We start from the raw sequence: 23661 nt of genomic DNA, 5'->3' as shown, positions 1-23661 counted from the left end.
TCTATGTGGAATCTAAAAAATAATGCAAATGAACTTATTTATAAAAACGGAAACTGGTTCACAGACATAGAGAACAAACTAATTGGTTACCAAAGGGGAAGAGGGGTGAGGGAGGGATAAATTAGGAGTTTATGATTAGCAGATGCAATGTATAAAACAGATGAACAACCAGGTCCTACTGTACAGCACAGGGCACTATATTCAACATCTTGTAACAAACCACAGTGGAAAAGAATATAAAAAAGAAAACACACACACACACACACACACACACATAAATACAAATACACACACACCTCTGAATCACTTTGCTGTACACCAGAAACTAACAACATTGTGAATCAACTAATATAGTACTCCAATTAAAAAAAAATAACTTGTCAATTAGTACATATCCTGTGGCATTATAAATAAAAGATGACTTGGCGGTTTCAAGCCAGGAAAATATGGGGCCAGGAAAGTGGGAAGAAAATGCTTGAGATTTCAGCAGGACATGGGCAGAGATGACCCAGAGGTAGTGAGAAGTAGGTGTTGCCTGAATGAGATATTGATTAATGGGCTTGTAAATCTCTAAAGGGGGTGGAATCACTGCTGCATATGTCTCATCACATGCAACCCTGTGCATGTGTGGAATCAAAGCAGAATTCAGGGCTTTTCTTCTGCATGCAGAAATGTGAGATGGGTTAATTCAACCAGTAAATATTACTGGATACCTTCTATGTGCCACGCACTGTTCTAGGCAATAGTAATGTAGCGAAAAGGCTATGCTTGTGGAGACTACAGAGACAGGTAATAATACTAAATTTACTGTATTGTTTACGTGCCTAAACAACAATAAAATAGAGGAAAAGGTAAGGCTGGGGTTAGCATGGTTTTCAGAATATACAAGGAAGGTGATAAAATGATCTTGTAGTATGTTATTCTCACTCATCTTACCTTTGAACCTGATCAGAGGAAGCAGGCAGTGGAGACCAGGACCACAGAGTCCTAACAACCCTGGAAACTAATTGCATGACCACCACACTATCACAGATACATAGTTACTTCTTTGAGGGATTTCCAAACCTTTAATTTTTTATTATGTTAGTTGATGCTGCAATGGCACCCCACTCCAGTACTCTTGCCTGGAAAATCCCATGGGCAGAGGAGCCTGGTAGGCTGCAGTCCATGGGGTCACTAAGAGTCAGACACGACTGAGCGACTTCACTTTCACTTTTCACTTTCATGCATTGGAGAAGGAAATGGAAACCCACTCCAGTGTTCTTGCCTGGAGAATCCCAGGGACGGGGGAGCCTGGTGGGCTGCCATCTCTGGGGTCACACAGAGTCGGACGTGACTGAAGTGACTTAGCAGCAGCAGCAACATGGGCAGACAAATTAGGTCAATTAAAGAAGAGAAGGAGAAAAATAAGGTGGAAAAAGATTTAGTAATAGTTCTTTCTTCTGGGACTTTTGGCTAAAGTGAAAGTGAAGTCACTCAGTTGTGTCCCACTCTTTGCGACCCCATGCACTGTAGCCCACCAGTCTCCTCCCTCCATGGGATTCTCCAAGCAAAAGTACTGGAGTGGGTTGCCATTTCCTTCTCCAGGGGATCCTCCCGACCCAGGGATCGAACCCAGGTCTCTCACATTCCAGGCAGATGCTTTAACCTCTGAGCCACCAGGGAAGCTTTTGGTTAACCAATCAAGAAATATTTACTGAGTAATGAGCTACACTACTTATTTAAGGTCAAAGTAGTTTCTAGGGTATATCATGTATATATTTCAAGAACATGTTCAGTTTGGATAGCAAACTTTATAAACTACGTAATATGTAAGATAATAAAAATTACACAGAAACTTACGCCTATGAAGAGACCTGTTTATTACTGATAACACTTCATTTGGCTAAAACCACGCACACAAATACTTAAAGTGCACATTCTCATAGGGAGTATTTATGATACACCCTGGTAGTCTGTAAGGAAAAATGAGAAGATGTTGACAGAAACTATTAAAACAAGGGTACGATTTTGGTATACAAATAATTAACTCTTAACTGCATATATTTTATCTGGCATATTCAATGACATATACAAAGAGTTTGTTTCAGCCTATAACACAAGGCCTCATCACATACAGGTGCAAATCTTGTTTGGGTGGCTTTCTTTAGACATATGATGAATCATACACTGGAGAAAAGTTTATCAAACAGTATCCAATTAGTTGTGACTCCCTTGGAAGGCAGCATTAGTAGGCTTATAACAGCACTAATACTAGTGATACTAAGTCTACACAGACACTTTCTTAACCTTCTTGGCCAACATCTTGCTTTGAGTGCAAAATAGTAGGCATTACATACAACTTCAAAATAGGAATATGCTCTGCTCTTGCCAAAGAAACAGAGTATTTAAGAGTGTGCACGCTTAATTAACATTACTTCCTGTACATATCAGTATTGAGAACTGTTTTAAAAGCTGAATCAGAAAAGTAATGTTTTTAATTGCCTAAACTATTTGTTTCGTTAGAATGAAATTCCATAATTCCTATTTTTACCAACTAAGTACTCTATAACAGGTGGTGGGTGGTGTGGATATGAAAAATAATAAACCATGATCCCTGCTCTCAGGGAGCTGAGAGTCAGGTGCTCCTTCCTAGTCACGGGATGCTAATAATTAATGAGAAGAAACTGGTAAATGCCTTGGAGTATATTATAAGGTTCAGTGGTACTAAAACTATTACAGGTCACTTCAACTTGGCATTAATACCTTCAAAGGTCACCTTCTAAAGGGAACATCTTATGCACGTTCTACGTATATTTGTCACACTAGAGTCGGTGTGTGTCCCCTCGGGGGTGTATAGCAATTGAGGCAGGGGATGGGGGAGAAAACTGAGAGCCCATGTGATAAACACGGCGCCTCTTTCTGGTGGCATCAGTTTCCACGAAGAGCGAAGGTATCATTTTTCACTAAAACAGTTTTATTACAGAGAATGCAAAAATCACATTTTCAAGACAGAACACGAAATTTTGAGTGCAGGCTGCTTCTGATTTTGCTCTCAGGCCCCTTCCCCCAAAACATTTATGCTCCTCTGCTTTAGGATTATGCTGATGGAAAAATTCGAGAAGCAAACTTTAAAGATATGCCACTTTGCCCTTATCTTGGTCACTTTAGTCATTCTTCTGTGTTCTCTTTTTTAAGTACACAGTCTTGAATTAACAAAGAGAAGATATGTCTTAATGAATGTAATAGTATGGTGAATATTTTAATGTCACCAACAGAAAACACTAACTTTGTTTTCAACCAGGAGTAAACTTAGGCTGTGTAAAGAGTCCAACAATGAGATATTCCCTCCTTTCCACTTAGACTCCTCATGGTTTATGGTAAGATGGTTTGAGGGACAAATGTAAAAAAAAAATTTTTTTCCCTCAGATCTTGGGCTTTGGATGCCCAAAGTACAAGGAAATCTGAAATAAAATGCCAGATCAATTGACCATTCATTTTGGTTAGTAGGAGTCTTTCTTCATCAGTTTCTAGAGCAATCTCAGAAAACAAGTGAATTGTAAAAGGCCATAATAAATTAATATACAGTAGTATCCAAGCAGACCAAAAAAGATTATGCAACAGATTTAAAATTACTTCTTACAATGTCTTAAATATTCTCACAGTAATAACAAAATAACCAAAAGTCCATAAACAAAAACAGCTTAGGAATAAGTTTAAAGCAGTCTGAATGAATACAGTTAAGATTTCTCATAAGTGAGGTAACAGGGCAACAGTTTTTTCACAGTAACAGAATGTGGAAGGGCACCTAGGGAAGGAGGGAGGTAGAGAGAAAAAGGCATAAAACAAATTTATCCAAGCAGAATTTGGATTTTTCAAGCATCACAAACATCAGTGGAAAACATCTGAGAGAAACACCAATAGCAGCAGTCTGTAGAACAATTTCTCCATTAAACTTCAGCTAGTATCTTTGTTGCATCAATTCCAGAAGCAACTTGCTTAAGAAATAGGAGGTCTATTCCTTATATAGATATTCCAAACATCCACTCTCTTAGAACCTGTCTGCTGAAGTTACAACATCCAAGTAATAATAATTTATATTCAAAACAAACTCCTCAAATATCCTATACATTCTTCAAGATGAACGGAATTATGTTCAAATCGCACTTAATTTACAGGTTTAATTAAGCAGGTCTTTATACAGTGAATAAAGACTGCACTCATGCATCTACTACTCAACATATACAAAAACTATCTTGTGAGCTAAATTCTTTCAGATATGGAGTGAAACTCAAATGTTACTTTCAATGCTCTTTATGATATCATCTTTGTTCCAACCTGAGATTTCAATGAAGGAACTTTAAAAAAGTGCTAAACAGCTTTTTAGCATATGCCATAATTCTAAAATGTTTAATTGTAGTTAAAAAAAATCCTTATTCCCTCTTATACTGTCCCTGCTGGAGATGGAGAATAGTCTATTACTTCTTATTTTGAGTTCTTCAATAAAAGATTTAAATAATAACTCAAGAGTTACTAAACTATCTCAACAACTTCCTCCCCTCCAGAGTTAAATGATCTTAATCTTTTGTGCTTTTTCTTATAGGTCTTATTTTTCAATCTATATTTCATTCCTTTTTATTTCTGCTATATTCTCCCCTCTCCAGTTCCCATATGATCTGAAAACACAACATCCTAACAGGAACTGAATCCTATGAGGGGTACTTTTTCTCACCACCTCAAAGGCCTCCCTGGCTGCTTCTTAGCAGTCACTAATAAAAGGAGACAAAAGCATCACTATCTGCTCATCATAACAACAAGTAAACAACTTGCCCACAGCCAGTTCATTTCCTACTTTTCAGGTGGTAAGTTTGCTCTTCACACGAAGCACTTTCCCTGCCACTTTACTGACTTTTCTGTTGTTTATTTCTAGTGCTTTAAGCTTGCCTGATTAATTCTTTTCTTTTCCTCAAAGCTCTAGAAAATATCAGTTTTGATCTACACACTTAATGAGAAGGCATTCATTTCCATGATACTGTACATAAAGAAAAAGATAATGTAGATCCTAAGGCTGGGCCCTACTGGCCAGTACTTCTATTTTTCTCGGTTGTCTTGGGCTATTGAATTTATTTTGTTAGACAAGTGTACACCCACTATGTCAAGCTCTTGTTAAATATCATGCTCAAGAGTTTGGCTAGAATCAAATAATTCCCTCAATCTATACTCTTTGAGAACATTTGTAACATTTTAACTTTGGATATTTAAATTTTTGACATAAGAATCCAAGCCTTAATGACTTTTCACCTTGATTAAGATGACTCCTGTTGCATTATATTGTTGCATTCAAAACTGTTCTCTTTATAATAGAATGACAAGCATGGCTTTAGTGATTATGAATGAGCTGTTGTATCATTTTAGCTCCACTTTGTTCTTCAGTCACTGAAACACAGATACTAAAACAGAATATACATTATTTTTCATATATATATATATATATATAGCATTGTTCATACCACTTTGTAGAATATAGGCCATTTCCTAAATGACAATCTACATTCCTAAAAGCAAATAAAGCAAAACATTCTACACATTTCTTCTTTAGTGCAAAGCCTTTGGAAACAAACTCATTCAGGAATAGCACTCTACATTTAGCTCTGTTATCTACAGTCACACAAGATTCAGCTATAAGAAAGTAAGGAAGGAACAAATGAACAATAGTGGCAATACAGTAATTTGAAAATCACATTTGGATTATCTGGAGTCAGCCAAATGTTAGCTGATAGCTGCAATAAATCAAACCCTGATTTAATAAATATTCTAGTCTGTTTAATTTTATATTATTTTTCAAGGAAATAAATTCTCTCATACCAGTTATCTCCCACAGGCAATTTGTTTAGTATAATTATGTACATCCAAGGCCTCATGATTGTTAACTCTTAACTATACCACGTGTGCTAAGTACTCTGTGAGCAATACAGGACAGAATACACTTTGAGAAGATTAAACAACACTTCTCTATTAACTCTTTTTCAGAGATGCAGAATCAACCAAAAGTGACATTCCCCTCCCAAAAAATTTTCCCCCACTAAAAGAGATAAATAGTACTCATGATGAAAAGCTCTACAGAAGTCAGCAAGATGTTAGGATAAACTGGACTTTAGTTTTAAAACACGTAGCTTGTTTTGTAAGATCTAAAATCTGGATGTTTTATTTCTTAGTAAAATGAGCACTACTTCATGTGATAAAGAAACATATATTCTTGTAAAAATGTAATTTAAATGTCAGACTTTTAAATTAAAAATTCACAGCTCCGTTCTTAGTTCCAGTATTTTTCTTTACTTAGAGGCTGTGCTGACGCAATTCTAACATGAAGATCCTTAGCTAGTTATACTGAGCCTGTTTTTATTAAGATTTTTACTTACATTCATAAGATTTTTAAATCAACAATCTATTTTAAATAGAGGAGAAGTACCTATATAGTTTGGAAGACTTTCTTTAACTGTCTGTAAATTAACTGATTAAATTATACTCAATGGAAGAACACTATTTCAATTTAAACCATGCCTTGAAAAGGCACTGAGAAAGAACCAAGCCCCTGGGAGTGTTGCCACTATTGTTTTATGTTCGATAAATGTTAGAATTTTAAATAAATACAATAAATTTACACTGCACCAAGAACACCTGAAACAGAGGTGCTGAAACCACAAATTGTAACACCTGTTCTAACCTAGAAATGCTAAATATCCTATTTCAAATACTCTAATTTGTAAGTTAATATCTGCAATGTAACAATGACACTTTTCCACAGCATTCTGGGAGCAGTGCCACTTTCTTGCCAATCTTATGGATTCATTTCCTTAACTCTACAATTATACAACATTTATCTTCCTTTAAGAAAAACTGTGCTATACACAATCACAAGAATATATAACTAAGCTTAATCACACTTTAGTAAGAAAACTCACATTTATAATTTGTTTCTGTTGAAGGAAGAATGACGTGTTACCATAATACTTTTAATGTAATGACTTCTGTTCAGGATTATGAAAAGATTTGAATCATTTCTTCCCAGCCATTTCATTTCAATATATATAGTTTGTTTAGCTAGCCAACCAAAAAGAAAGAAAATAAAGGAAAAAGATACTTGGCCAGATGACACACAGAGAGAATGCTAACATGAGTTCAATGCATGGAGTTCTTGGTTGCTCTGTTCCATGGACTGGGGCAAAGCAACGATGTTCTGGTGAAGGCTAAACAGAACGCCAGGTCAGTCCATTTTTACTGGGCTCAAGAAAATTCTCAATCAAAGCGTCAATCAGTTTCTTCAATTCCTCTTCTAGTAAGGCAGTGTCACTGAGGAAAAAGGTTAACAGTTTTGAAATTCTGTATTTCCATAGCCTTAAAACGTGCTTAAATTGTTGTAACTTTAAGAGTGCATATACTTTATGGGATGATTAAATAACTGGTAAACAAGACAGAAATTCACTTGGGTAAAACAAAACAAGACCAAAAGTGGGACGAGGGGAATCACACTCACAGAAAACACCATTCTCACAAACTGAAATTGAACTGCATTAAAAGGAGGTTAATATCTGCGATGTAACAATGACACATGAAACATGGATGAGTTAGAGTAAATCTAAAGACTGCTCCTAAAGCAGGCAATTTAAATGGCTCAGAACACCAATACCAGGTATTAAGATAAACTGGCTTCCTGAAATACTTTGAGGCATATCTCTTATAGATTATTATGGGATGATACAGCATATCTTTTAGGAAATAAAGAAAGAAGTGTGACTAAAAGTATATGATGTTTAAAAAAATACCAAGTATTCACTTCAAAGTCATCACCTGAAGAGCTGCCATTACCCCCAAAACCTCTCTTTTTGGACTGCCTTCAGTCATTTTACAAGCTATACAACAAATTTAATTTTTATTACGTTAATAATTGCCCTTCATTTTAAACCAAAGATAGTACTGTTCAATTTGCTTTACTTTAAACTCTGCTCTGAATGACTTAGGAGGTCATTTTCTCCCCCCAAAGGAAATAAAATCTACTCTTAAACACAAAGGTTTAGAGAAATACTAAGTAATTAATGTACATTGCTCTGAAGGCAATTCCAAAAAAAAATCTCCTTCCCAAATAGGTATTGACCAATGACAACATTATAGGAGATACTACTCATAAAAGTTTAAATACCCTCTAAATGTTATTAAAGTCAAGGTAATCACAATTTATACTCTTAAAAGGATATTAATTCAGCATATTAAGTCAAATCATATTAAATGTAGAAAATGAATATTTGGCAATGAACAAATTATTTGTTGATCATTTCTTTATGCTTAGCCTAAATAGTTCAAGGTTTAAAGAGTCTTCCCAGGAATATAAATTCACTAAAAAATTAAGATTCAGTTCCCAAATAATGCAGTTTTTTTGGAAAATAGTCTGGCAGTTCCTCAAAAAGTTGAACATAGAACTACCATATGACCCAGCAGTTCTCCTTATGTAAGGATGATATATACCCAAGTTAAAAGAAAATATATGTCCACACAGAAACTCGAACACAAACATTCAGACCACCATTATTCATAATAGCCAAAATATGGAAATAACCTAAATGTCCCTCCTCTGGTAAACAGATTAAAAATATGGTGTATCTATACAGTGGAATATCACTGGGCCATGAAAACAAAATTTCTAAAAAAGGAATAAGGTACTGATTCATGCTAACATGGATGAACCTTGAAAACATTATGCTAAATAAAAGATGCCAGTCACAAAGGACCACATATTGTGTGATTCCATTTATATGAAATGTCTAGAATAAGAAAATCTATAATGACAAGTAGTAGACTGGTGGTTGCCTAGGGCTGGGAAGAAGGAGAATAGGGAGTGAGGGGCTTTCTTTCTGAGGTGATGAAAATGTTCTAAAACCGATTACAGTGATATTTCCACAACTCTGAATGTACTAAAAACGACTGTACTGTGCACTTTAAATGGGTGAGCTATAGGGTATGTGAATTACATCTCTTAATAAAGCATTTTTTAGTTAATGCTTACTGGAGTACATTGCTATACAATGTTGTGTTAGTTTCTGGGGTACAGCAAAGTGAAATCAGTTCTGAAATCAATAAAGCTTTTATATATACATAATATTTTAAAAGTTGATTCCTACCTCTGGTCAGGTGATGCGCACATCTCTGCATAATACTTTATCTTCGGTTCTGTTCCACTAGTCCGAAGAGTAGCAACACAGCCATTTTGAAAAGTAAATGTAATCATTTGGCTGCTTTTGCTTACAGGCAGCACCTAGGCACAATTGCAACAACGGCTCAATTACACTTGGTACCTTTCTCATTTTCAAGAGTTGTAAAATACATTTCACTTATATGAGGTGTGTAAAGCAGTAAAACTCATAGAAAGAGAAAGTAGCAAGGCAGCTGCCAAGGGCTAGGGGGAGGGGGAAACGGAGACTTATTTAATGGGTATAGAGTTTCAGTTTAGCAGGATGAAGTTCTGGAGATCTGTTACACAACAATGTGATTATTAACATTACTGAGCCCTTAAAAATGGTTAAGATGATAAATTTTATGTTTGCTTTTTTTTGTGTGTGTGCTCAGTCATTCAGTAGTGTCCAGCTCTTGGCGACCCTATGGACTGTAGCCTGCTAGGCTCCTCTGTCCATGATATTATCCAGGTAAGAACACTGGCATGGGTTGCCATTTCCTCCTCCAGGGGATCTTCCTGACTCAGGGATTAAACCTGTGTCTCCTGCACTGGCAGCAGATTCTTTACTACTGAGCTACCTGGGAAGCCCCTGCATTTTTTTTTTGCTGCAATTAAAAATTTTTTAATATTTTAAAGAACTTTAAAATACAAAAGATTACATTCATAATTCATAACTGTACCATTTACTGACTATTTATAATTGTAGAAGCATTGGATTATATACCTTATACACATGATTTCCAGACCTCAACAATAATCCTGCAAAGTAAATATTACTGACAATTTACAGACAAGGTTCAGAGAGGGTAAACGACCTGTTCAAGGTAATCAGCTAAGTGGCAGAGCAAGAAGTTGAAACCTGGCCTATCTGTCCCAAAGTCCAAACTACCTCTCCTTTTGCAAAGTGCTTTACAACTTCAAGACACTTTCACAGATAGTTTTTCAACAGTCTCCAAAGCAGAGTGCACACATCCTAGAGGACAGGCAAAATAATCCACTGGGGTACAAATATATATAATTACCTAAAAATTAAACAAGAATGAAGCTTTACTGACATAAATATATAGATTAACACAGGTACTCTTCCTGCACCACAAATCAGTCTGTGAAGGTGTCTCGAGGGAACCATGTGCGTTGTACTAGGGCGGAGGGGTTGACAGTGGAGCCTTTCTTTTCACAGGTATCCTGAACTTGATCCTCTCTGTGACTGATACTCCTAGTTGCACAAGACAGAGACCTTCCTTCCCTCTGTTCCACTCACAGACCATCAACTAGCAAGTCCTGGTTATTCTATCCTTTATTTAATTCAACTTTGTCAGGCTCTCTCCTTCACTACTGCTACCATATTACATTCAGGCTCCTGTCGTCTCTCATCTCCATTACCAAACAGTGTACTAATTGATCTTCTTCTCACCCCTCTCTAACCCACTCACCATACATGCCATCCTTCCTTGCACCTCATACTACTGCTGTAGAGAACTGCTTGCGGTTCCTTGAAAGAAAACATGACTTCTCACCTCCAGACATAGCGCTTACTGCTCCCTTTGCCTCAAACATCCTCTGTTCCTCCCACATCTGGATAACTCCTGCCCAAACTCTAGAACTCAGCTCACAAAAGTCCTCTGCAAAGCCCTGTACGAGCCCCTCAGATCTGAGTAAGGGTCTTTCCTATGCTCTTTCATGGCACTCTTATGCACCCCCTAATCATTTTGTAATCAGTTTACTTGACTGTTTCCCTACTAGACTCCTACAATGTCTAGTCATTACTGTCTTCTCAGTGTAGCACAGAAGGGTTTTGATAAATGCCTGTTGAACACACAGATGAATGTCAATCTGAAGTTGGAGAAGAAAGAACTCAGGAAGTCTTTGACAGTCACTATGTGACCCCGGGGGATTAACAAATATCCATACTACAAGCCTTACAAAATGTGTTGCAAGCATTAGTGGAGAATAGATAGGAAAGCACTTGGAATAACAAATATCATAAACTTTAAAGGGAGTCAAGAGGGGGAAAGCATCATACCAAGAACCATTCTAACCATAGCAACACTAGAGAAATAAAAAGAAGCAAAACATTTAGTTCTTCTTTTCAAGTAGTTTATAAACACAGAAAAACATACGTACATACAGACAGAATAACAACAACGAACCAATTTTGGTTGACTGGATGAAAATACACAAAGAGAATATGGGTAGTATTCTACATAAGAGGCTGCAGATTTTCCAAAATATATTATGCTCCTAGACTCTTGAGACAATATCAGGCCATTATACATGGAAATTTAGGTTAATAATAACAATCATAATAATAACAAAATAAATATAATCAGCAATCTATGGCATTTAAATGTTAGTTGAGCACCTACTGTGTAGGCAAGAGCTTTGAGAGGCATAAAGGTATATTAGAACTGAATCTGCCATGCAAAAGGCAATGGTAACATGACATAGAAAGTGATAAGTGAGCAGAGGAAGGCACAATATATAAAGAAACCTCAGGAGGAAGATATCTGATTATGAGACCTGGAGGGTACATGGAGGAGGTGACATCTGCATGAAGTCTTAAATAATGGCTAAAGTGTGAATCTGCAGCAGTAGGAAGAAAAGGTGGACTAAGGAAAAAGCTTGAGCAAAAATAGAAAAATAATTTTTTAATGTATATATGTAAGAAGTATTTGTAAGTTATTCCATTTGGCTGGAGGTATAGGAAATAAGGTTGAAAAGGGACACCACTGAGCCACCTAGGAAGCCACGCATTCACAGGGAATAAGGTTGAAAGGGAAGTTAAAACTTCCCTAGAAAGACACATAGCTTTGGAATTATAGGCATTTATTTATTTTTTTTTTTAGGTGCTAAGATTATCAGTAAAACATTCATCTTTTAAAAAGTTATAGTCTATTTTTTAAATTTTAATTGAAATATAGTTGATTTATAATGTGTTAGTTTCAGGTGTATATATTCTTTTTTAGATTCTTTCCCATTATAGGTTATTACAAGATATTGAGTATAGTTCATACTATGAAGTAGGTCCATGTTGGTCATTTATTTAATGTGTGTATATTTTAACTCCAAAGAAAGTTAGTCACTTAGTCGTGTCTGACTCTTTGTAATCCCATGGACTGTAGCCCACCAGACTCCTCTGTCCATGGAATTCTCCAGGCAAGAATACTGGAGTGGGTTGCCATTTCCTTTTCCAGAGGATCTTCCTGACCCAGGGATCGAATCCAGGTCTCCCGCATTGCAGGTGGACTCTTTACCAACTGAGCCACCTTTAACTCCAAACTCCTACTTAATCCCCCATCCCTTTTCTCCTTTTGTAAGCAAAAGTTTGTTTTCTATGTCTGTGAGTCTGTTTGTTTTGTAAATAAGTTCATTTGTATAATTTTTTAGATTCCACATAAAAGCAATATCATATGATGAAATTATAGGCTTTTAGACTTAAAAAATTCTCAACATTATTTAGCATTATCACATTTTTCCCTCCCTCCCACCCTCCCTTCCTCATTCTGTCTCTCATTCTCTTTCCCATTCCCCACCCTCAGGGCGTGCTATACCCTTGGGGAGTGATGAGGACAGGATGGGTGAGAGTCAGAGCCAGTTAGTGAACTTACAACTGCTCTGGAGAAAAACAAGGATCCTAAGTTTTAAGAAACTCACAGGCTTGACCTTCCATTTTGCTGTAGTATGAATTATTACAAATTGTTAAAAACTTAAAAATATAGGTACTTACTGATTTCTTATTAGGCTGGCTGCTGTCATATCCAGTGGTAATATCTCGTACGTGCAGTATAGCAAATGTCCCACAAAACTTTGGGTATTCTTTTGGAGAATCAAAATTGCGAAGCCTTTCAAATATACTTTTGATGGTCGTTGGATCATAACATAAGAAATATGAAGTTTTTGAAATATGATAACCATATCTGTACAAAGATTTAAAGTGTTAAAATCAGATTTCAAGTCACTCTTTAGAAAAGTACAAATCAAAGATAAGCCTATTATTGTGTTAAGCAGATAGTGGCAGTTCTTAATGCAGACAATATTAGTGCTTTTTAAAAAGGAATGACTATTCCTCAAAACAAGTTTATAAAGTTAAAAGTAGCACCAAAAAAATTAGAACACGAAATTCCAAATAGTAGAACTTACTTTTCATAAACGTTAATCAGTTGCTGTTTCAATGTTACGTTCATGGTTTCCAGGTAAGATGCCATCTCAGCAACAACAACAGCTGCACTCACACCGTCTTTATCCAAAACTGAAGTTCCACACAGGAAACCTAAGAATTGAAAAAATCTTTAAAAAGGAGGAAAACAAAGCCTACATATAATTTCAGTAGTTTCATATTTCTTCAGAAGGATCAACGCATTTAAGAACCTGGTAATGAAGGAAACCCACTGATACTGAGCATATGTAGGGGACCTTTAAGGGTTTGTTTTTTTTCTAATGAGAAATGTTTCTACACATTTCTGAGTTCTTGATAGTTTTTATAACTCAAAGTGTAAAACCAGATGACAAAAATTCCTCTCTACAGAATCACTATATTTGAAAAAAGTGCTCTCATTCATATTTCAAATATTTTAATATTTACTACATACCTATAGACTCTTCAAATGAAAAAAGGACTTCTTTCCCATTTTCCAGGAGGTCTTTTATCCTACTTCCAATCCATTTAAAACCTGGTAGTGTTTCCTGAAATGCAGAAGAGGCCACTCTAGTTAAGTGATTTTCTCAAAAAATATATATATTAGAGAAAAGCCCATCACTAAATACACATAACACTTTGATAATGATCTTCTGTTATGGTCTTCAGTCCACAAAGATTTATACAGTGGTAAACATATAGTCATAAAGTGCATGGATATATACACTGCCATGACTGATGACCTGCTATTTATCAAGCATAGTAATAGTGATATAATTCACCAAATATAATCCAATAAGTGGTGATGTATATAGTCACAAAGTACCATAAATCCACACATATATTATGATCATACACTATTTATCAAGCACTGTAATAGTTGCTTTACATCATTATCTTTTTCAATGCTCACAAAAATTCTGTTACTGAAACAGGCTCAGAGGTTCAGTAAATTTGCCCAAGAGTACCCTGCATATGAGAGAGCCAGGATTCAATATCACTTCTCAGAAACTGCTCTTTAAGTTGCATTATAAGCACTAACGTAAAAGTGCCTACAAAGGTTGTAATTTAGTCCCTCTGAGTAACCAAAGGCCATAAAGCTTTTTAACAATGCACTTTCAACATTATCACAACATATACTTGAACCAAGTATACTTTTACCATAACACCATGGCCCAAATAAAATGATCAAGAAAGTTACTAGGTTTGGTAATTAGATTTGAGGACTTTTCATCTGATGAGCTAGTGTTCATTTTAAAGACATGAACTGCTTTAGAGTCAGAAAGAGCATGTGATACACAGTGACTCTAGAGCTCTCTTACTAATTTAAGATTTCTCATTCACCTCTCCACCTCCTCACTGGGAAAAACACAATAAAAGCCCAAAATCTCTGCAGCACCACCTCCGGGAATAAAAACAAGAAAGCACATATATAATATTGGTCTTTAGAATCATGTTTTTTCTCTTTTGTGCTCATTATGCATTTTCTTGCTACAAGGAAAAGACCCTGATGCTGGGAAAGACTGATGACAGGAGGAAAAGGGGGCAATAGAGGATGAGACGGTTCGACAGCATCACTGACTCAATGAACCTGAGTTTGAGCAAACTCCGGGAGATAGTAAATGACAGAGAAGCCTGGCGTGCTGCAGTACATGGGGTCGCAGAGTTGGATACGACTGAGTGACTGAACAACAACAATAGTAATTCAGAATTTTAGGTTTGAATGAATTTTCAATTTCTTCTATTTTGCTATTTGTAATTTAGAAACCCAGAGACTGAAAGTTCTATTTCATTAAGAAAGGTACAATTTTCTTTTAGTTAGCCTATTAGTGTTAAGACCTATAGCCTGACTGTGGCTCAAGGCCCAGAGGTGACTTTTTCACTGATACTTGGCAAAGTGGGCAGAGGAAAAGCAACTTAATTGGCATTAGTCCCAGTAGCTATAAAAGGGGTCAGTTTAACTGCCCGAGGTTCACAAAGGTTAATGATCTGCGCTGAGAGAGAATCATTGTGTTTTTTGGATGTAGATCACTGGGTCTTAATTTGTAATTTAGGAGACTACTTAAAGTTTCTTTTTTTAAATTTTATTTAAAAGTTTCTTAAGACTGAACCTGAAGAGGCTAAACAAGCGATCATGACACCTACAGTTTTTCGGAGTGGAGTTTATGTTATTTATGAGGTCACTGGGAGCCAGATTTTCTTGGTAGGAAAGCCAGATACTGTTGTATGGAAAAATAAGCATTAATGCAATTTGTAAGAAGGTTTATCTTAGTTTCAGAAACTCACATATAGGTTGAATTTGGCTCAAGGTTTCCAAGCTATCAAAAAGACTTAATCTTTTAGTTAAGTGTTAAGAGAGTTTGAAAAAAAGAGGGAATTAGAAATGAAATCAATAAAAGTCAACTTTGGTGGGGAGATGGCTTTAGCTTACAGAAATAGGTTTAGAAAAGGAGCACATAGATATTACCTATTCTTACCTCAAAGTGAAATCCTTCTTTTAGTGCAATTGCCTTCAAAATTTTGGAAGAGACTGTGGTGGCTAACATATAAATGTTGTTCACATCAGCATTTCTTGGTTTACTTTTCTTCCAGCAATCAAACATCCACCACCCAAACAAGGCGGCCAACTCATTCCCTGTGAAAACTTTCCAAACACCACTGTAGAGAGAATGAAAATTCAAGTCAAGATCTTTGTAACTTCTCATTAAAACTTCTTGACCCTAGGACCTACAAATTACCATCCTTCACAAAGGAAAACCTAAAAACTACTGTATGGGATTTTTGAGAAAACATTTACTATTACTTTTCTAACTGATCAGGGTGAGCTTAGGGTAGGAATGGCAGCAATGTACTTTGAAAAGCTATGACACTGTTACTTGTATTTTCTTACTTAAAGAGAAAAAGGTTATAATATGGTGTCCTTTCTATGTAAGGACATTTGTCATGACATTATAATGGCAAAAATACACAACAATCCAAAGAACCATGATTAGGAAATGATTACATTCATAAAGCAATCTTTTGAGATACTACACTAGTTTAAAAATCAATATTTTAAGCAATATTTAAAGATAGAGGAAAATGCTCATAGTACAATATTATGTGGAAAATAATCAAGACACAAAAGTAGTAATATATATATAGATAGATAGATAGGATGATCACAATTTTATAAAAAACAAATATATCTTGAATATTTGAATGAAGAAAACATAGGAAGGAAACGTCAAAATATCAACCTGGGTGGTTATCTCTGGAATAGTGGGCTTACAGGAGATTTCTTTTCTTCTTGTTTTTTTTAAAATTATTTCCAATGAGCCTGGAAGACTTAAAATCAAAAACTGTTTTTCAAAGTTTAAGATTTTAATCAAGTAACAGCTTCTACTTACTTCTCCTGAAGTTCTGCCACTGCCAGTCGGTCTGCATCAGGATCTGTAGCCAGCACTATCCGGGCATTTTCTTTCTCTGCCAGTCTCAAAGAAAGTTCCTGAAATAGTGACCCAAAAGGCTGAATTACATTGAAGATGTTAAATTCAAAGTTCATATTCCTAAATGTAGGCACTGTATTAGTGATCATGAATTTTAGAAGGGAATATAGTTTGGCTAACTTTTTTTAACTTTATTTCATAGTAGTATAGTTAGATTTACAAGGTGTTGATATCTGCTGTACAGCAAAGTGGTTCAGGTACACATATATATATTCATTCTTTTTCATATTCTTTTCCACTATGGTTTATCATAGGATACTGATTATAGTTCCCTGTGTTAGATAGTAGGACCTTGTTGTTTATCCATTCCATATGTAATAGTTTGCATCTGCTAATCTAGTTTGGCTAAATTTAAAATAAGACTAGGAAGTAAGGAAATCCACCATAGGGATTTCAAACAAAACAGAATATATGGCTCTAATATAATTTAAAAGATGTAAGCTAAAGTAGTTTTTGCTTCTGTAAGTAATTTTTGAATTGTCAGAGTCGTATCCACATGATAAACTTTAATATACTAAATCATAATTTAAATACAGAAAAAATATACCAGCACAGATTCTCCTTCTTCAGGATTTGGGCATTTAACAGTAGAAAAATCTGGATCAGGATCTTTTTGTTCTGGTACTGGAATTGGAGGCTTAAAACCAAATACTTGAAAAGCCAATTGTACATAGTCATGTCCGACTCCATGAAAAGATGTATGTACAAATTTCAAGGTGGTCTTTGAGTTTAATTCCCTGTAAAGGAAAATATCATTCAATCACTGCCATAAAACTCATTACTTGTGGTATAATTAAAATAATCTCAAGAAAAGGCTAAAATCTATTTTGCCAGGATAGGAAAACTACACTCAACAAACCATAATGTTTTCTGAAAACAGTGTTAGCTATTTATGGAACAGTTATAGAAACATGGAAATTGGTAAGGAAAACTCAAATTTTAGGGGAAATTTCCTTATCTTATATACAGTGAATATATATATATTGAGTTATAATTTTTAACAACTTTATTAAGAGGTAATTAGTAGTAGTTAAAAAGTAGTTTAAAAGTGTTAGTGGCTAAGTCATGTCTGATTCTTTGTGACCCCGTGGACTGAGCCTATCAGGCTCCTCTGTCCATGGAATTCTCCAGACAAGAATACAGGAGTGGGTAGCCATTCCCTTCTCCAGGGAATCTTCCTGACCCAGAGATTGATCCCAGGTCTCTTGCATTACAGGTGAATTCTTTACCATCTGAGCCACCAGGGAAACTCATCAATATGCTATAAATTCATCCTTCTAAAGTACACAATTCAATGGTTTTCACTATATTCACAGAGTTGTTCAACCATTACCATAATCAATCTTAGAAAATTCTAATTACCCCTCAAAAAACTCCATAACCCAGAGCCACCACACCCTAACCCTCCCATTTTTCCCAGCTGTAGGCAACCACTAATATACTTTCTGTTTTTATCTCTATAGATTTGTCTACACTAGACATTTCATATCAATATAATCATACAATATGTGGTCCTTTGTGACTGGCTTCCTTCACTTAGCCTATTTTTAAAATTTATCCATGTTGTAGTATGCAACAGTATTTCTTTTTTACTGCTGAATAATATTTCAATGTATGGATATACTATGAATATATTTCTAGCCATTCATCTATTGATGAATATTTGAATATTTGGGTTATTTCTACTTTTTGACTACTATGAACTGTATTATTTACCTGTAATTTTAATATAATGAATAGCCAACACATTTTTATCCTTATTTTTTTCTGTTATTTGTTAATCTTATGTTAAGGTAATATTATCCTACATTCCCCCTTGGATACCTGTAAAAACAAATCTTTTTCAGATCATCCATGTATCTCCTACAAATGTCCTGCAAAGGATCTCTCTTTAGTGGGCTGGTATCCACTAAATTATCATTCCAAGAACCATTCCAGGGTTCCACACATTCTTCTATGCATTTAAGAATTTCTTTATCATGAGGAGATGTGATCTGAGCACCATTTTCCCAATAAACCTAGAAGACAGGTAAACACAGCTATAAGCACTTGAAATGTCGACCATGTTTTCTTAGCTACAGTAGGGATATTTGACTTTACAAAGAAGCATACCAAATTAGTCAAGTAGACAATGTCAACGCTGGACTAACTTAATAAATACCTAAGGATATTGATGGTAATGATTCCATAGGGACTTTTCAACAAAACGATTCTGTATTATTTTCTCATTTAGAAGTACATTTTAATAACAATACAAGTAAAATATAATCAGGGCACCATTATGACATTGTTAAAATATGCAAATATCATAGCGTCCAATCATAATCTTAGATCTATAACTATATACTAAAGAAAATCTAAGAAACCATGGAAAAAACTTGATATTATGAAATTTTAGCATTATAAAGTGGTTCTGTTATATGATAAAGAAGAATTTATTTTTCAGCTATAAACTAGAATTTATGTCACACCAAATAGTCTATTCCAGGGAAGACAACAAACATATTAATTATTCCATACACATTTCAGTATATGTATTTTCAGTATTTAATGAAAATACATTTCATTAAGTTGTCAGTCTGTCAAGTAGCCAAATCAACAAGACATTAGGAACAGCTAACAAAAAAAGTAGAAAATGTATTTCTATAATTCACAGGATCTCAAAGTTAGAAGGGACTCATCTATACCAACTTCTCCCATGTATTTGACATCAATCCCTTCTACCACATCCTGAATGAAGGAAAGAAGAATACATTTGAATATACACTATGTACTAAACTTTGTGCCAAGCAATATGGTAGACTAGATGACTCAAAAAGCTAAAATCGAAAAGTATTGTCTAAAATACATAGCTTAGTTCACAAAAAGGAAAGAGAAAACTCTAGGCAGTGGGAAAAAATGAAAGAATGATAAACTTGAATGATAAAGCTGTGCATTGATGCTGTGGCCAACTGGCCTTTGAGAAGGCCAACTGGCCATTTATCTGGCTCTTGATTGTAATGCCCAGGTAGAAAGCAGGAAAATGAACTGAGATGCTCTTCTTAGTGGAAATACAGAATAGAAAAAGTTCTGTCCACTATTACTGAAAGATGATAAGGTAGCATGTCTCTCTTCTTAAGTTCTGGGTGATTAAAATTTTAAAATCTGAGGTCTACATTAACATAAAAATTGCTCCCAGTTGGTGAAACTCCTGAGGTTCCTGCAGAAATTTAAAAAACAAAACCAAAAATCCAGTTGAAGGGATGCTCCCACATTCCAAGCAACCAACAAGATCCTGTTCATGAGCCCTGAAAGCTCTCCATGAAAATTTATTTAACATGAGAAAAATAATCTTGGCCTTTCTCCCTGCCTTTCTTCTTACCTTGTATGTGAATGTGATGCCTAGAGGTACAGCACCCCTTATACAATGAGCACTTGAAGAAAAGGCCAAAACAAAACTGCAGGGATGCTAGGTCCAAAAACATTGAGCTGTAGAACCATACCAGTTGCCACATACTTCTGGATTTTTTGTTATGTGAGACAAATTAACTCCTATCAACTTTAGCCACTTTCGTGGGTTTTCTGAACCTGTAGCAGAAGCATCCCTCTCTGATACAGTAACAGAGAAATCTGTGCAAAAAAATATACCCAGGAATAAACTTAAAAAAAATGTGAAAGATAAAAAATCTTTAAAATGTTACTCAGTTCAGTTCAGTTCAGTCACTCAGTCATGTCCGACTCTTTGCAACCCCATGAATCGCAGCACGCCAGGCCTCCCTGTCCATCACCAACTCCCGGAGTTCACTCAGACTCACGTCCATCGAGTCAGTGATGCCATCGAGCCATCTCATCCTCTGTCGTCCCCTTCTCCTCCTGCCCCCAATCCCTTCCAGCATCAGAGTCTTTTCCAATGAGTCAACTCAAGGGTCTAAAAGAAGGAAATGGCAACCCACACCAGTACTCTTGCCTGGAAAATTCCATGGATGGAGGAGCGTGGTAGGCTACAGTCCATGGGGTTGCAAAGAGTCGGACACGACTGAGCAACTTCGCTTAAAGGGTCTAAAAGAAGTCTTGGAAGAATAGAAAGATACATTCTGTTCTTGAATAAAGAGACTCAAAAAATTACAAAAATACTGAAGCTCTCTAATGTACAAGTGAAATATGATACAAATAAAAAAGCTGAAATAATTTTTCCAGATGGAGAAATATACCATAATAACATGTATGGAAAAATAATCAAAAGGTAAACAATAATATGGGGAGAAATACCTGAAAGACAGTTGACCAAGAGCTACTTTGGAGTTTTCACAAATCTACAAGGAAGAGGGCAAAGAGCAACTACCGAAGACAAAAATGAGTAAAGCCTTTAATAGACTTTTCAGGAAAGGGAACACAAATATCTTATAAATGTATGAAAAGACGCTCAACCTTACTCACAAGACAGATTCACGATAACATTTCCAAATATCTGACCGGCAAAGATGAAAAAGTTTGACAAACAATAATGGACGGTGTGGGATAAAGACCCTCCTATATTGCTGGTGAGAGTAGCAGTTGGAACAACCACCTTGAATAGAGAATGACAAACTTTATTTCATAGTTCCTTTGACTCTGAAGTTTCACGACTAGAAACTTATTCAGTAGCTCAGCAGGGCCATAGAAATACAATGTGAGCCACAATGCAAGCCACATATTTCACATGCCTTTTTTGTATTAGGTCTTCGAAATCTGGTGTGCATTTTACATTTACAGCACATCGCAATTCAGACTAGTCATATTTTAAGTGTTGGGTAATCATAGGGGGCTGTTGGCTATCAGATTGGACAGTGCAGCTACCAAGAATAAGAATAAAAACAACAGGTAACATTTATTGAGTATTTATCAGAGCCAGATACTATACAAGCATTTTTCATGCACTGTCTCCCTTAATCCTAACTCTCTCCCTAAAATACTGGTTCTATTATTACTCTCAGTTTACAGATGGGGAAACCAAAGCATAGAGAAATTAAGTAATTTATCTTAGGTTACAAAGCTTCTGAGTGGTGGAGGTAAGTTTCAAACCCAGTCCATAACACTCTTAACCACTATTCTATAATGACTCTATAAATCTATTTGTGTATATGAACAAAGATGTGCATAGAACATTCACTTTAGCACTGTTTGTAAGCAGTAGCAGATTAGAAACAAAAAAAATGTTTATCAACAGGGATTGGTTAAATAAATTAGGACTCATCCATATAGGTTTTTTAAAGATGAATAAGGCAAACCTATTTATAGATCGACTGATGTAGAAAATGATCTCTAAGACTGTTTCACATTGTTGTATTAAAAAAAAACAAGGTGAATAACACTATATATAATATTACCCTGACATTTATGAGGGGAAAAAGAGGGACTGACCAATACTACACATATGATTACACAGGCACAGATTACCTCTGGAAGGAAACTAAAACCAGAAACAGTACTTGCTTCTGAAAAGGGATGCTCAGGGAAACGGGTGGGAAAAATACTCTTTATTGTTTAAGTTTTTATAATGTTTAACTTTTATACTTTTTACCTTGTGCTTATATTTTAAGAAAAAAAATCTTTGAGGGTCTACTCTATGACAAGTATGTTCAATAACAATAAATATCAAAACAAAGTCTCACCAGCCATGAGCTTATATTGGGAAATTAGGCGGGGAGGAGGATCGAACAAACAAGTCAATAAACAAACAAGATAATTCATTATAAAGAAAGCACGTAATTATAGACAGTGATAAGTTCTGTGAAGAAAATAAATAAATAAAGAGAAGATCATTGAGGCAAGCCACTTCAGATAAGGTGACCAAGGAAGGTCTCTTCAAGGAAGCAACATCTGGGCAGGAAACTTAAAGATGAAAATAAGCAAGTCTGCAAGATTTGGGAAAGAGCAATCCAAGCAGAGGAACAAACAAAAGGCTCAGAGAGGGAAAGGGTTTGGTATACTGGAGGCACTGGGAGAATGGAAAGAAGCTGCCGTGTGACCAGGACACAGTGAGCACAGAAGAGGACTGAACAGAATGAGGTGGAAGAGGCAGGCAGGAGACAGTCCTGTAAGCCCCAAGGTAAGGAGATTGGATTTAGCAGGAAAGCTAACATGACCTGTTTCTATTTCAAAAGATCCTCTGGCTGCTTGGTGCAGAATGGACTGCAGGGAAGAACAATGGAAGCAAGGAAGAGACCAGCTAGGACGATGTTGTTCGGGCAAAGACAATGGTTTAGAACCATGGAGGTAGAAGACACAGGCAGAAGTAAACATATTCTACATAGATTTTGGGTGCAGAATTTGTAGAACCTGTTAGTCAGTTAAATGTCTGGAGTGAAGGAAAGGGAGTAATCAAGAATGAATTTTGGCTTTTGCTTGGGTGGGTGGTAGTTAGAATTTATAGAGATGGGTAAGACTTGGGGAACACACTTGAGTGTATATATGGCAGGTTGTGGGAGAATCAAGGCCTCTGTTCTAGAGATAATAATTTTGAAACATGTTAGGCATCCCAAAGGATATCAGGTTGGCAGCTGGATGTAGGAGTCTGATGATCAGAGAACAGATCTGGGTTCTTTACACTCTTTGACAGTTGACCTCTTCCTCCTTGCAACTCTCTTACCCCTTTGGTTTTTGTAACATCAGTCTCTTCCTGTCTTTGTCCTGTCTCCAGATCCTCTTCTTTCTCCCTTCATTTGAAGTTGATATTCCCTAGGGATCCATTCTTGACCTCTTTTTCTAACCTACACTGTCTCTGGGCTGCCCATTCAAATAAAGAACTTCCAAGTATTCTTAAATGCTCTAACATAATACGTACGGTGATCCCAAATTTCTCCCCTGAACAACAG

General features: G+C 35.9%; 1 protein-coding gene across 1 annotated transcript in view; it reads right to left on the bottom strand.

Moving 5' to 3' along the window:
* Nucleotides 1–1838: 1838 nt before the first annotated feature.
* Nucleotides 1839–23661, bottom strand: part of PGM2L1 (phosphoglucomutase 2 like 1) — a 60857-nt gene continuing 39034 nt past the window's right edge. The window contains exons 6-14 of the mRNA XM_006073303.4: nt 18653–18846; nt 17376–17565; nt 16730–16827; nt 15818–15998; nt 13795–13888; nt 13346–13475; nt 12933–13122; nt 9153–9286; nt 1839–7329 (exon numbers count right to left, since the gene is read on the bottom strand). Of these exons, the coding sequence (XP_006073365.2) occupies nt 7227–7329; nt 9153–9286; nt 12933–13122; nt 13346–13475; nt 13795–13888; nt 15818–15998; nt 16730–16827; nt 17376–17565; nt 18653–18846 (1314 nt within the window). The 3' untranslated portion in view covers nt 1839–7226. The remainder of the gene's footprint in view (nt 7330–9152; nt 9287–12932; nt 13123–13345; nt 13476–13794; nt 13889–15817; nt 15999–16729; nt 16828–17375; nt 17566–18652; nt 18847–23661) is intronic.

The sequence above is a fragment of the Bubalus bubalis genome, chromosome 16 (assembly GCF_019923935.1).
Source record: "Bubalus bubalis isolate 160015118507 breed Murrah chromosome 16, NDDB_SH_1, whole genome shotgun sequence".
Lineage (NCBI taxonomy): Eukaryota > Metazoa > Chordata > Mammalia > Artiodactyla > Bovidae > Bubalus > Bubalus bubalis.
Note: the sequence above shows the minus strand (reverse complement) of the source record. Positions and strands in the feature narration are given on the sequence as shown.